Source organism: Podarcis liolepis (assembly GCF_965112155.1).
Source record: "Podarcis liolepis genome assembly, chromosome: 1".
Taxonomy (NCBI): Eukaryota; Metazoa; Chordata; class Lepidosauria; order Squamata; family Lacertidae; genus Podarcis; species Podarcis liolepis.
This window is the reverse complement of record NC_139554.1, coordinates 7298699-7311745: the sequence shown is the minus strand read 5'-3', so window position 1 is coordinate 7311745 and position 13047 is coordinate 7298699. Positions and strand designations below refer to the sequence as shown.

General features: G+C 47.1%; 1 protein-coding gene across 1 annotated transcript in view; it reads left to right on the top strand.

The window, feature by feature from the left end:
• PELI2 (pellino E3 ubiquitin protein ligase family member 2) overlaps window positions 1-13047 on the top strand; it is an 82093-nt gene that overhangs the window by 57631 nt on the left and 11415 nt on the right. The window contains exon 3 of the mRNA XM_083515579.1: window positions 10771-10872. Within this exon, the coding sequence (XP_083371705.1) occupies window positions 10771-10872 (102 nt within the window). The remainder of the gene's footprint in view (window positions 1-10770; window positions 10873-13047) is intronic.

Here is a 13047-nt window from a genome sequence, read left to right as displayed (position 1 = left end):
TACACACCACATAACTAGTAAATAAATTTGGCTGTGCTGTTGTGAGCAGGTGAGAGCAATTTAAATGTATATGGGCATTTTCACCAGAAGTACAGAAAAACTCTCAAAGGAGGGAGATTTTGTGGGGTGGGGGTGAAGGCACTGCCAAAATGTTTTTTAAAATAATGAGTAGTGTCAGGGAACTGCCATCGGAAGGACAGGAGGTGCAAAGGCTCCCTGAGGTTGAAAGAGACGTAGCAGCTGAAGAGGGAACCAGTAGGGGGCGAGCAGGAACTTCCAGGGAAAGTGAGTCGGAGGGATGGCTCAGAGACGTTTCCAGCGAAAACAGTGGAGAGGTTTCAGGACCTCCTATAGGGACACTCACTCCTCGCCGGAAACTGTCACGCAGAGAGTCCAGAAGACGTGTTTCCGTGAAAGAGCTCTTATGTTGGAAACGTTTCCGAAAACAACCACTTTCGGATTCTACTAGCGATTGACGCAGCCATGCCGGAGGGGCTCCGTCACAGGCAGAGGTTTGAAAACCTGATCAAACTCTGAGGGACTTGCATTTTACGCACAAGCAGCTCATCATCCCATCACAGCAATCCGAAAGTCCCTGAAAGCCAGCTTGTGCAAGCAGCGGCATCATGAGCGACCCAGCCGGAACCGGAGGAGCAGGAGCAGCTGGAGGAGGTCCAAGCCTGGAAGAAAGGTACAGGGCGTTGGAGATCCAGCTTGCCATGCAAACGGCGAGGCTTGAGGAGAGGAGGGCTCAGGATGCAGAAAAGGGAAAGGAGAAAACCACCTCGATCGCCAGAAAGGTGCCAGGATTGGTGCAGAAATTCGGGGGGGATCCCAGAAACTATCATGCCTTTAGAACTGAGATGCAATACGCTCTCAACCTGCAGTATGATGACTTCCCCGACGAGGAATCGCGAGTGGCTTTTGTAATTGGCCATCTCGAAGGGGGGGCGAAGGATTGGGTTCGACCCCTGATGGCAGTGAATAATGAGATCCTAAAGGACACGAGGAAGTTTTTTCGTGCCATGGTCCTGATGTTTTCCAGCGACATTGAGCAGGGAGTGGTGCGAAGGCAGTTAATGGCTTGCAAACAGGGGAGCCGATCTGTCCGTGAGTACTGGACTGAGTTTCCTATGTTGATTCACAAATTGGGGTGGGACCTATCGGCGGAACCCATCCAGATGCTTTTCGAAGAGGGGCTTTCTTCGGCCGTTAAAGATGAATTGTCCCGGGGGCCAAGGGCCGAGTCTATGGATCAGCTGACCAAATCAGCGCTGGCCATAGGAGCGCGCCAGGAAGCGAGGGCTTTGGAAAGGCGGGAAGGGAAAGGAGAACGTTGGAGGGAACTGCGCATTCCAGACATTCCAGAGCCACCTTTCCCGCCGGCAGAGCCGATGGAAGTTGGAACAGCGCGGGCGCGCGCAGTTTCAAATCCCAGTGAAGGGCGGAAGAAGGAGGGAAAGAGCGCCAAGAAATGTTATCTCTGCCAACAGCCAGGGCACTTTGCCAGAGTCTGCCCACAAAGAAAGGAATGGCAAGGGATGGCAGGAGCTGTTGGGGAGAGGGAGGAAGAAAGCAAGGAGCAAGTAAAAGCCAACGCCTGGCTGCCACCGTTGGGGCACAGCAGCCAGGCCAAAGAGCAGTGAAAGTGCCCACGCCAGAACCACCCAGACCTGCTTTAGTGATAGAAGTGTCACTAGAGCTGCAAAATGGACACCCACTACAGGTCAAGGCGCTTTTGGATTCAGGCAGCTCCTGTAATTTTATGAGTAAGGAGTTTGCAGCTGAGCACCAGATACAGACCATCCCTTTAAGTAACCCCTTGCAGGTGACCACGATTGACGGCAGAGAGCTGTTGGGAGGAGAAGTTAGCCAACAGACTGTCCCAATGATAATGAGGGTGGCAAGGCACACTGAACCAATAGCATTTAATGTGGCCACCTTGGGAGGAGCGCCCATCATTTTGGGGATGAGCTGGCTGGCGCTACATGACCCGCTAGTGGGCTGGCATCAGAGGGTGGTCTCATTTGGGTCAGCGTATTGCCTAGAACACTGCAAGCAGGGGAAGGTTCCGGGAGGAGCTGGCGTCACCCTAGCCGGGATGGAAGTAATGGATAAAGGGAAAGTGCCCCCACAATACGCAGATCTGAGCAACGTATTCAGCGAAAGGGAAGCAGACAAGCTGCCGCCGCATAGACCCTTTGACTGTCAAATCAACCTACTCCCTGGGGCTCAACTCCCAGTGGGCAAGCTGTACGCCATGTCTGACAGGGAGATGCAGGAGTTGAGGGAGTTCATTGACAAGAACCTGAAGCGAGGTTTCATCAGAGAGTCACGAGCGGTGGGGGGCAGCCCAGTGTTTTTTGTGGACAAAAAAAACACCGATAAGCCGAGATTGGTTGTGGACTTTAGGGCCCTCAATGCCGTGTCGGAACCCCTGGCTTTTCCGATGCCCCGAATTGATGACCTTTTGACCCGGGTGAGGAAGGGGAAAATTTTTACAAAGCTGGACCTGCGGGGGGCGTACAATCTGATACGCATAAGGAAGGGGGATGAATGGAAGACCACCATGTTCACCCCTTTGGGGGCCTTTGAATACCTCGTTATGCCCTTCGGTCTACAAGCAGGCTCGGCGTGCTTTCAAGCTTTTATGAACCACGTCCTGGGACCTTTGCTCTACAAGAATTGTGTGGCCTTTTTAGACGACGTGTTGGTGTATTCGGAGGATGAGGAGCAGCACGTGAAGGACGTTCGAGAAGTGTTGGGCAAGCTGCAAGCCAACCAGCTGTGGGTGAAACTGGAGAAGTGCCAGTTTCATACCAAGGAGGTGGAATTCCTGGGGTACCGCTTGTCAGACAAGGGATTGGCCATGGACCCAGGCAAGGTCCAAGCGGTACTGGAATGGAAGACACCGAAGACCAAGAAGGATGTGCAAAGATTCCTGGGGTTTGGGAACTTTTATAGGAAGTTCATCAAGAACTTTGCACATTTGACGGCGCCCATCACCGACTGCCTCAGCAGCAAGAAGAAGTTTGTTTGGACGGCGGAGGCGGAGCGAGCATTTGAAGAACTAAAAAGGGCTTTCGCCTCGGAAGAACAACTTCTGCATGTGGACTTACGAAAACCCATGAGAGTGGAAACCGATGCGTCCGACCGGGCTATCGGAGCAGTACTTCTTCAACCCGGGAGGAGTACGTTGGAGTGGAGACCTTGTGCCTTCTTCTCGAGGAAGCTGAATAAATCCGAGAGGAACTACACGGTGTATGACAGGGAACTACTCGCCATCCACGAAGCGTTCCGGAGGTGGAGACATTTATTGATTGGGGCACAACACAAGGTGCAAGTGTGCACCGACCACAAGAATTTAGAGTATTGGAGAACAGCTCGAGTACTCAACCAACGACAAGTCAGATGGGCCCAGGAATTTTCCAAATTCCACTTTGAAATTTGTTATGTGCCAGGCCCAGAAAACGTCAGGGCGGATGCCCTCTCACGCAAACCAGAGTATTTGGAGGGGGAGGGGGCAATCGAAGAGAGACATGTCATCCCTGAGGACCGCTGGGTGTGTGGGGCGGTGATGGTGGGGCAACGTGAACTGGTACAGGAAACGGAAAATGATGAATATGCCCAGGATAAGCTCAGAGGTCTCAGGGGGGAGGGCGAGAGCCCCGGAGGTTTTGAGGAAAGAAATGGGGCATTGTATTACAAAGGGGCACTGTATATACCCGAAGGTGAATTGAGGGGAAGAATACTCAAGCAGTTGCACGATAGCCCCACGGCGGGACATTTTGGGCAACACAAGACCATGTGGTTGGTGACCCGGGAATTTTGGTGGCCCAAGGTGAGGGAAGATGTAAAGGAGTATGTAAGAGGGTGTGACCAATGTCAGCGAGCCAAAGGGGAAAGAAGGGCACCGGCAGGGTTATTAGAACCATTACCCACACCAGAACGGCCTTGGGAAGCGGTATCAATAGATTTTATGACGGATCTGCCGAAATCCAAGGGGAAAACAGCCATCATGGTAGTAGTAGACCTGTTAACTAAGATGTGCCACTTTGTGGCATGCTCACATGCAGTCACAGCGGAAGAAACAGCGAAGTTGTTTGTAGAACACATCTTTAGGTTGCACGGCGCCCCCTTGAGGGTGATCTCAGACCGCGGCAAACAATTTACTTCCAGGTTCTGGAGGAAGCTCATGAGCTTGCTGCATGTGGAAGTCAATTTTTCGACTGCCCGGCACCCAGAAACCAACGGGCAGGCGGAAAGAGCAAATGGCATACTCCAACAATATCTGAGGTGTTATGTCAATGACAGAGAGAACGATTGGGCCGAAAAGTTGGCGCTGGCAGAATTTGCCTACAATAATGCGGAGAATGTGTCCACAGGGATGAGCCCCTTTTTGGCTAATTACGGGTGTCACCCCAGGGCTTTTCCAGGGGAGGGAGGGGAGAGATGGAGCGTCCCAGCGGCCGAGCATTTTGTAGAAGAGATGGAAGCGATCCATCAGCAGCTCCAGCTCAACTTAGAAAGGGCCAAGGCACAATATAAGAAGCAGGCAGACAAGAACAGGAGGGAAGGTGAAACCATAAGGGTGGGCGATCAGGTGTGGCTGTCAACCCAAGGGTTGCCGTTCAAAGGGGGCTGTAAGAAATTGAGGCCCAAAAGATTGGGACCCTTCGAGGTCATTCAGCAGGTCAACCCAGTGGCTTTCAAACTCCGGTTACCCAACCACATGAAATTGCACCCAGTGTTCCACAGGTCGTTACTGTCACCATACAGGGGGGGGCGTGCAGGGGAGCACGCCAGGGGACCAGCCTTGGAAGAAAGGGAACGCAGCAACCATGTAGCGGAAATTCTCGATTCCAGGTGGAAGGGAAATCAGGTAGAGTATTTGGTGGCGTGGGAAGGGGAACCGGAGTCGGAAAACACCTGGGTGACTGCAGGGGAGGTCAATGACGAGGTTTTAACAGAAACGTTCCACCGAAGATTCCCTAGGAAACCACAGCCGGTAGAAAGGTTTAGGAGGGAGTACTTTGGCACCACCGACGAGGAACAGGAAATGGAAGGATTCGCGGAGTCGGATTTGGAAGAGGGAATAGACTCCGATGACGAGGAGTATCGAGAGACGAGGGACAGTAGCAGGTGGAGGGAAGTGTTCGAAACTTCGGACGATGATGAAGGTTCTTTCAGGGGTTTTACTTCCTCCCAGCCCGGAGGGGAGGAGACGGGAGGGGGTGAAGGGGGCCCTGGAGGGGAGGTGGATGTCAGGGAACTGCCATCGGAAGGACAGGAGGTGCAAAGGCTCCCTGAGGTTGAAAGAGACGTAGCAGCTGAAGAGGGAACCAGTAGGGGGCGAGCAGGAACTTCCAGGGAAAGTGAGTCGGAGGGATGGCTCAGAGACGTTTCCAGCGAAAACAGTGGAGAGGTTTCAGGACCTCCTATAGGGACACTCACTCCTCGCCGGAAACTGTCACGCAGAGAGTCCAGAAGACGTGTTTCCGTGAAAGAGCTCTTATGTTGGAAACGTTTCCGAAAACAACCACTTTCGGATTCTACTAGCGATTGACGCAGCCATGCCGGAGGGGCTCCGTCACAGGCAGAGGTTTGAAAACCTGATCAAACTCTGAGGGACTTGCATTTTACGCACAAGCAGCTCATCATCCCATCACAAGTAGTTTTGACTTAGTCCTACTTTAAAAAATATTTTTCACCTTTATGTTCTGCAGCATTAAATTCTCAGTGGGATTCAAAGTGTTTTAAGCGCTTCCAAAATGCACATGCTTAGCTGAGTTATTTTTTAAAAGACCTTATCTTGCAAGAAAAAACACTGAAGATGGCCAGGTGTGTGGTTAAAAACATGTGGGAATTCTTTTAAAAATGGTTTCTAATATTCTGCTTCAGATGGGCTTCCTTCTCGGCACTCAAAGCTCATGAGGTTTCCATGGCAATGTTCTCTTTTGCTAAAGGTTACCAGAAAATTACACTTAATGGCTTTATTGGCAATACAGATCAATTTCACTTCCCAGATTTACTGTTGTCTTACAACATAGAAGCAGTAATTCTGGCCAATTAATTTTCATCTGGGGTGTGTTTAACAAAGTAACAGTCTTCTCTACATATAAAGTGGTGACAGTCCAAAGACAGATGGTGACATCCCTCGTCTGTCCATTTCACCGCCCTCCCATTTCCAATGACTGCTGTTTAGCAAGGGGACTAGACTTGATAATGCCAGGGCCAGCCCAACCATAAGGCACACTGCACACTTAGGTGGTGGAACCCCAATGGAGTGGCACCTCATGGGCACCCCACCATAGCTGTCAAGTGTCTCTTATTTGGCGGGACAGTCCCTTATCCCAGCGCCGTGTCCCGCTGCTGTCCCGTATTGATGATGTCCCTTAAATTTCCCGGGTTTCAAAGGAAGCAGCTCCTCTCCCTCCCTCTCTGCCGGCCAGGGAGGAGGGAGACTCCAACTGTGTTGCTTGGCTGTGTTGCTCACCCAACAAGGAGTCTTAAGAACGACGGGGGGTGGTGGAGCTTGCATGCCTTGTGCCGATCAAATCGGCCACGTTGCCTGGGGACTCGCCTTTGCTCAGCGCTTCCCAGCGGAGAAGTGACGGTGGTTTCCCTTGCTGCTTCCCCATCGCCGGGTTGCTGCGCTATGGGAACCACCACTTGAGGCTTCGTTTGGCTGCTGGTTGACTAAAATCCCTTATTTTGGCTGCTGATCCCTTATTTTCGAGGCTGCTGGTCCCTTATTTTCAAATCTGTAAGTTGACAACTATGCACCCCACCTGCCACTATCAGATTAAAGGAGCAGCGGCAGTGGGGGGGGCTGGCAATCTCTTGCTGATACTGAGACTTCTCCAATAACAGTGGGAAGGCTTCTGCAGTGGCACTGGAGACTCCCAAGTAAAACGTGCATGGATTGGGGACCTCAGTGACTAAAGCCGCGTGTGTGTGACTAAGGCTAGGGTGAAAGGGCTGCTTTTGTTATACAAGTAGTACTGTTTAAACTAAGTTTAAATCCAGCACAATACTTTACATAACACATCCTACACACACATATGCTGGTATTTGAAAATATTCATTATTCTCATGACTTAGGGTTTTGGCTGCCATTGCAGGGGCTGAGTCCCATTTATGTCTGTGGTGTCCAATTAAGAATTGCTATTGAAAATATGATATTAACCATGTGTCACTGATGTGAATAGTGAATTAGTTCATGCATTTTGAAAGAATAAATAGAAAGTGCTGCTGAACGGGGGTGGGGGTGGGGAATGGTAACTAGCTATTCTGTTTTTGCTTCCGTAACCTAGGTTCCAGGAGCCATTTCTATTCCCAGTTTCTAACACAGGCATGTGCCCACCCCCACCCCATTGGTCGAAGTGGCTCCTCAGTGAGAATCAGGCCTAAGAAAAACAGGGCATAGACCTTGATTTTTGATTAGTAGGAATCTTGTAGCCATAAATGCATAATGTATCAAAATTCTTGGTGAACTTAATTGGCTTTTTTTGGTTGAACATTGAGCAGTTTTCTTTCTGCATGATGGGGTACCATATACTCTTAGTTACATTAGTTCTGTATTTTGTTACAAAAATCAACCATTTTTAGTTCAAGTTGTTATACAGGTCTGCTCATAATTCACTTTGAATGATTCCAAATACCACAGCTTTCTTATCTGTTAAGCAAAATGACCAGTTGAACAACATCTGTTAGTAATAGTTAACAATAAATCTATTCAGTTGGTCTAGAGAACCAACGGACATATAAAGGGTTTAGGAAAATAACAAAAGTAAATCTGTGAGTGGTTATTTTAACAAGAACCAAATATTCATTTAAGAAGTGGAGTTTGAACATTAGCAATGTGCTATAGGATATTTAGAATAAATGAGAGGTTTTCACCAGGTCTTAAATGTCAGCTCATGAATGAGTTGGATTTGTGTGGAAGTCTGCCATGGCCTTTCACAAGCTAATGAGGACAGAATTCCACTCTAGTACCCTAGGCAGCAGAGCTAAAAATAACTTATTAGGAATATCCTGCCCCAATTAGTTCCCTAGAGGAAAAGGAGTCAAATTTGCTTGAACAATTGTCATTCATATTAATGATTCCAAATTCTCAGTTTAAATGGGATGGGGGCATTAGAAAAATAAAAATGAATTTGTTTTACCGATGCAGCATTTTGTGCCAGACTCTCTTATTTTGTTTTCTAGTTGTGTATAGCACTGGGCTGCTCGTTTTCTGCTGTGCTGCCCTTATTCTTAAGCGTGTTCAGCCTAGGATCCAGAGTTTGTAATGATTACGGCACTTTGGCCGTTCACTCCTAACAAGCCACCTGAGTCCTTGACTATGTAAATCAGGCTACGATGCCTGGTAAAGCTGCATTGACCCCTTTTCTAATTATAAGCAGGTGTCTCGTTGCAGTTTGCCCTTCCATGTGGGCTAGTAGCTTCTGTAGACACAAAGGTCTTTTAACTAGTCTCCCAGTCCCTTGCACCCTTTATCAAGCCAAGTCATCTGTAAAGCCTTCATCAAAGTGAAGTCTGTTTCTGACCTGTGCAGATGGTAACCCTTTATTGTTCCCAATTTATTACTGCAGCAGAAATCAAAAGGGCACAGTCTTAGGGAGGAAAGAACCCCTTAAAAAATAAAAATAAAATTGAACTTAAAGCTATGGCAGGGTTCAGATGCACTCACCGTTCTCTACTTTTGATGCATTTTTTACTCAGTACCACACACAAATTCAGTAACATTCTGAAACCCCTGAAAGAGGAGCTTCTGGTACTATCTTGGAGCATCTCAGAATGTTATGTTAAGACTTTTCGTTGAGCAAGGATGCCAACTTGAATAAAATATGGGGGGGGCAGGTAAGCCCTGCCCTTCAAAACCCATCAGAAGATACAGCAAACACATACCATTTGAATGGCAGTGTCCCATTAACTTTGCCCCCCCCCGGTCCACCTCAAATATGGGGGTGGGGGCTGAAGAGACCTCAGAGCCTAGGAGTTGGCTCCTATGTCTTTGAATATTTCACAGTTCCTTGTGTGAACTCCAGTCCTAAACAATCCTTTCATTGTTTGCATAGCCACTTGGGGCCATTTAGAATATTACTCAGCAACAGAATTGGTTTGTCACAATGTATGTGCTCAACAAGAAGACAGTTGTGGTTTTCTGACTGTTGTGCTTTGTATGAAGTGTCTGTTTCTCTTAACTATTTGGGGTTTTTTTGAAGTTGTACTTTACATTGTTAGATGTATGCACCTTAGGTGTGCACCCAAACAAATAAAAACCAGTGAAATGACCCCTATCATCCAATAGCTGAGAAGCCCTGGGTGTTGGCTGATATTCTTTCAACTTTCTTCCACTTCTAATCAAATATCTAAACAGACAGAGACAGAACAGAATTTAGGGTCATTTATCTCTAGTGAACTGGCCGCCAGACTCTATTCTCTTTTATGGAAAGTTCCAGCTTTTGAAGCATATCTGTCACCACTGTGGCTTCATCTTTCCCCTTTATTATGGGAGGGTCCTTAGCTCAGTGTCAGAGGCTGGTCAGTGAATGCCAGCTGACTGCTTTTTATTTAACTGTGCTTCAGAGAAGCTGCCTTAGTAAAATTGCTTTCAAAAATCATTTCTGCTTTTCATAGGCACTGTTGCTTTAATTTTATGATCCTGGAATTTCTGTATAAAAGCCAAAGGAGAAAAGGGTGGGATTCAACTAATGGGTTCCATCAGTGGAAGTCCTATGAGAAGATTTTCTCTTGTGCAATGGGGCTCCCCCCCCCCACACACACACTGTGGGGGGTGGGGCGTTGGAAAAATCCCTGCAACAGCATGTGGGAGGAGAAAGGGGAAATAGTTCGGTCTGGTAAGCCATAATGCTTGCCCTGGCTGAACAATCACATTAAATTCCTCCCAGAACATAGTTAAAAGCTATGGGTGGTAGTCAGTTAAGTTTTACTCATAGTAGACCAATTGAACTTAACGAACATTGATTTCAATAAGTTTACTTTGAATAAAACATAGCTGACTGCTATCCCAAGTTATTTGTTTATAATTTTTTTAAAAGTTAATTTCATTTGTGATTAGCTCAGCTATCAAGCAAGTTGATGAAAATACCCTTTTGTTCTAAAAATGCTTTTAAAATATCTGACCAGTATTTAGCCAATTCCACAAATCTGTTTTCACCTGTCGCTGGGTACATGGATGCTTTTCGGTTTGGTCCCTGATATCTCTAGTTAAAGACCCTCTAGAAGCAGAATAGGCCTGGAAAAGATACAGTACCTGCCTTTGAAAGTCACTGCTCCTTCAAGGCATCTGGGTTAGATTTGGTAGACCTGGTAAAGAAAAGCTTCACAGGCTGTTTTTCTTTTTTGATCATGGAAGTGGGTCATTTGAAAAAATTGTGTGCCCAAAAGAGAGAAAGTGTGAAAAGTGAAACTTGCATGGTTGCATCCAAGATTCATTTGTCTTGATTCTAGCTTGGTTTGTTTTTTAAAGGACAGATCTTTGTAATTTTCTGTCCATAAGCAAGAGCTTTGCTCATGGGGGGGGGTCACACCTTGCATGGGAAGTCCCTTAGCTATGCTCTTTGTTGTGATCCAGAGTTGCGGCTGAGCCACACTTGCTGCAAACCGCATGAACAAATCGAATTAGCCAGGATAGGGAGAAACTCGGTAATGGCTGTAACAGCATTTACAAATGTTGAAGTGATGTGCTTTTCCCTGAATCGGGCGTTACTTAAATAAAGCAGGAACTGTCTTATTCCACAGGCCATCAGTTGTAAAGGGCAGCACAGTATATCCTACACGTTGTCAAGAAGCCAGACGGTGGTAGTGGAATATACACACGACAAAGATACAGATATGTTTCAGGTAAGTGCATTTGCATGACCTAAAAACAGCTGTTTGTGGGCTTTTATAGCTTATTTCCTGTGTGAAGATGTCCTGAAATGGCTTACAGAAATGGTGTCCTAGAGTACAGGCTTTATTCTCAGATGTTGCTCTCTCTGAAGGAAGGGTCTTACCTGCTGGTTCCTACATGGGCAAGTTGCACATTGGTTTTAGAAGTGCACACTGCGAAGCTTTGGTACAAGTACATGCAGCAAAGTATGTGCTTTGTGTGTCGTATGTGACTGCACACTAACTACTTGCATGCTTGTTTTTCTGACACTGGAAAGCTTTCCACCATCTCACTCTGAACTGTCACAGCTCTTTTTTTGCTCAGCGTGTCATGCTTTCAAAATCCACTACTGGCTTTTGTTGTTGGCAAAAGTGTAAAGGCATTCTACAGACCTTTCAATAATAATCTTGAGCCTGGACTGTGTCCCACTCTTGCTCTTTTGAAAGCACTCCCAGTGGGAACTGGTGGTGGCTGCATTATTTATACTTTCATTTAGTGATGCTCTCTAGGTCTTTCCAATGACATATTCATTCAGCAGTAAATATACTGAGTTACAGATGCTCAAAAATAGGTTGTTGGTTTTCTTCCAGGAGCACCAACAAAGCCATTACTTAAAGGCATTGTTTCAGATTTTCATTCATGGCAGAGGTAGTTCTGGAGTGTTTAGACAGTGGGTGGGTTCATCAGTTTTTCTTTGTTCCTGTATGTACCTAGATTCAGTTAAAATACTTTTTGTCACATCCCTATGTGCTTCACAACGATGAGAGGTCTCTTGTGCTTTCAAAGCACAGTGCGTACTAGAATATTGTTTGTTAATTTAAAAACCTGCCTGTCTTTTGGAAAACTCAGCATATTACAGTGGTGCCCCGCAAGACGAATGCCTCGCAAGACGGAAAACTCACTAGACGAAAGAGTTTTCCGTTTTGGAGGTGCTTCGCAAAACGAATTTCCTATGGGCTTGCTTCGCAAGACGACAATGTCTTGCGAGTTCCTGCTGGTTTTTTTTCCTCCCCCCCCCTTTTTCTAAGCCGCTAAGCCGCTTATCAGCTGATCCGATAAGCAGATAAGCCGTTAATAGCGCTAATCCACTAATCCGTCAATGGGCTTGCTTCGCAAGACGAAAAAACCGCTAGACGAAGAGAATCACAGAACGGATTCTTTTCGTCTTGCAAGGCACCACTGTACATGGAGCTCCCAGTGTTGTCCTATTCTTCCACCATGCGGGTCCATTTCTCTTTAGATTCCCTAGTATTAGGGGATTAGGTGCTGCTTGGTCCATTCACAATCATGATGTGTACAGTACTATCTTATGCCACACAAAATACTGTATTTCTGCGCTGTGAACCATCCGGAGATCTATGGATGAAGGGCAGTATACAAATTTTATTAATTTATTTATTAGTAATATGCAATACTATACATATCTAAGGGGACGTGGGTGGTGCTGTGGTGTAAACCACTGAGCCTTGGGCTTGCCGATCAGAAGGTTGGCGGTTCGAATCCCCACGATGGGGTGAGCCCCCGTTGCTCAGTCCCAGTTCCTGCCAACCTAGCAGTTCGAAAGCACGTCAAAGTGCAAGTAGATAAATAGGTACCGCTCTGGCGGGAAGGTAAACGCCGTTTCCATGCACTGCTCTAGTTTTCGCCAGAAGCGGCTTAGTCATGCTGGCCACATGACCCGGAAAAACTGTCTGCGGACAAACATCAGCTCCCTCGGCCAGTAAAGCGAGATGAGCGCCACAACCCTAGAGTCGTTTGCGACTGGACTTAACTGTCAGGAGTCCTTTACCTTTACCTTTATATATATCTGGGCTTTCTGAGAATGCCAATTTGTACTGAAAATGCAAGGCTCATGTTTGGGATAAATATTTCTAAAATATTTATTTAGTTGACAGTTCATCGGTTCATAAACTGTAGGATTTTCAGCTGGGTGCGATTTGTTTTGGGGCAGGGAGAAATACAGGGTGAGTCCTTTAAAAGAAGCCCCGTGGATACAGAGTGCACATGTTCCGTGGGGCCTCTTTTAAAAGACTCACCGTGTACAATGTTCCACATTGGCTCCCTTTACTCCAGCACTCTGTGGTCTTGCTTTGATCACCCCACTTGAGCCAAAGTTATTGAAGATCTTCAAGGAGTGAAGTGGTTGT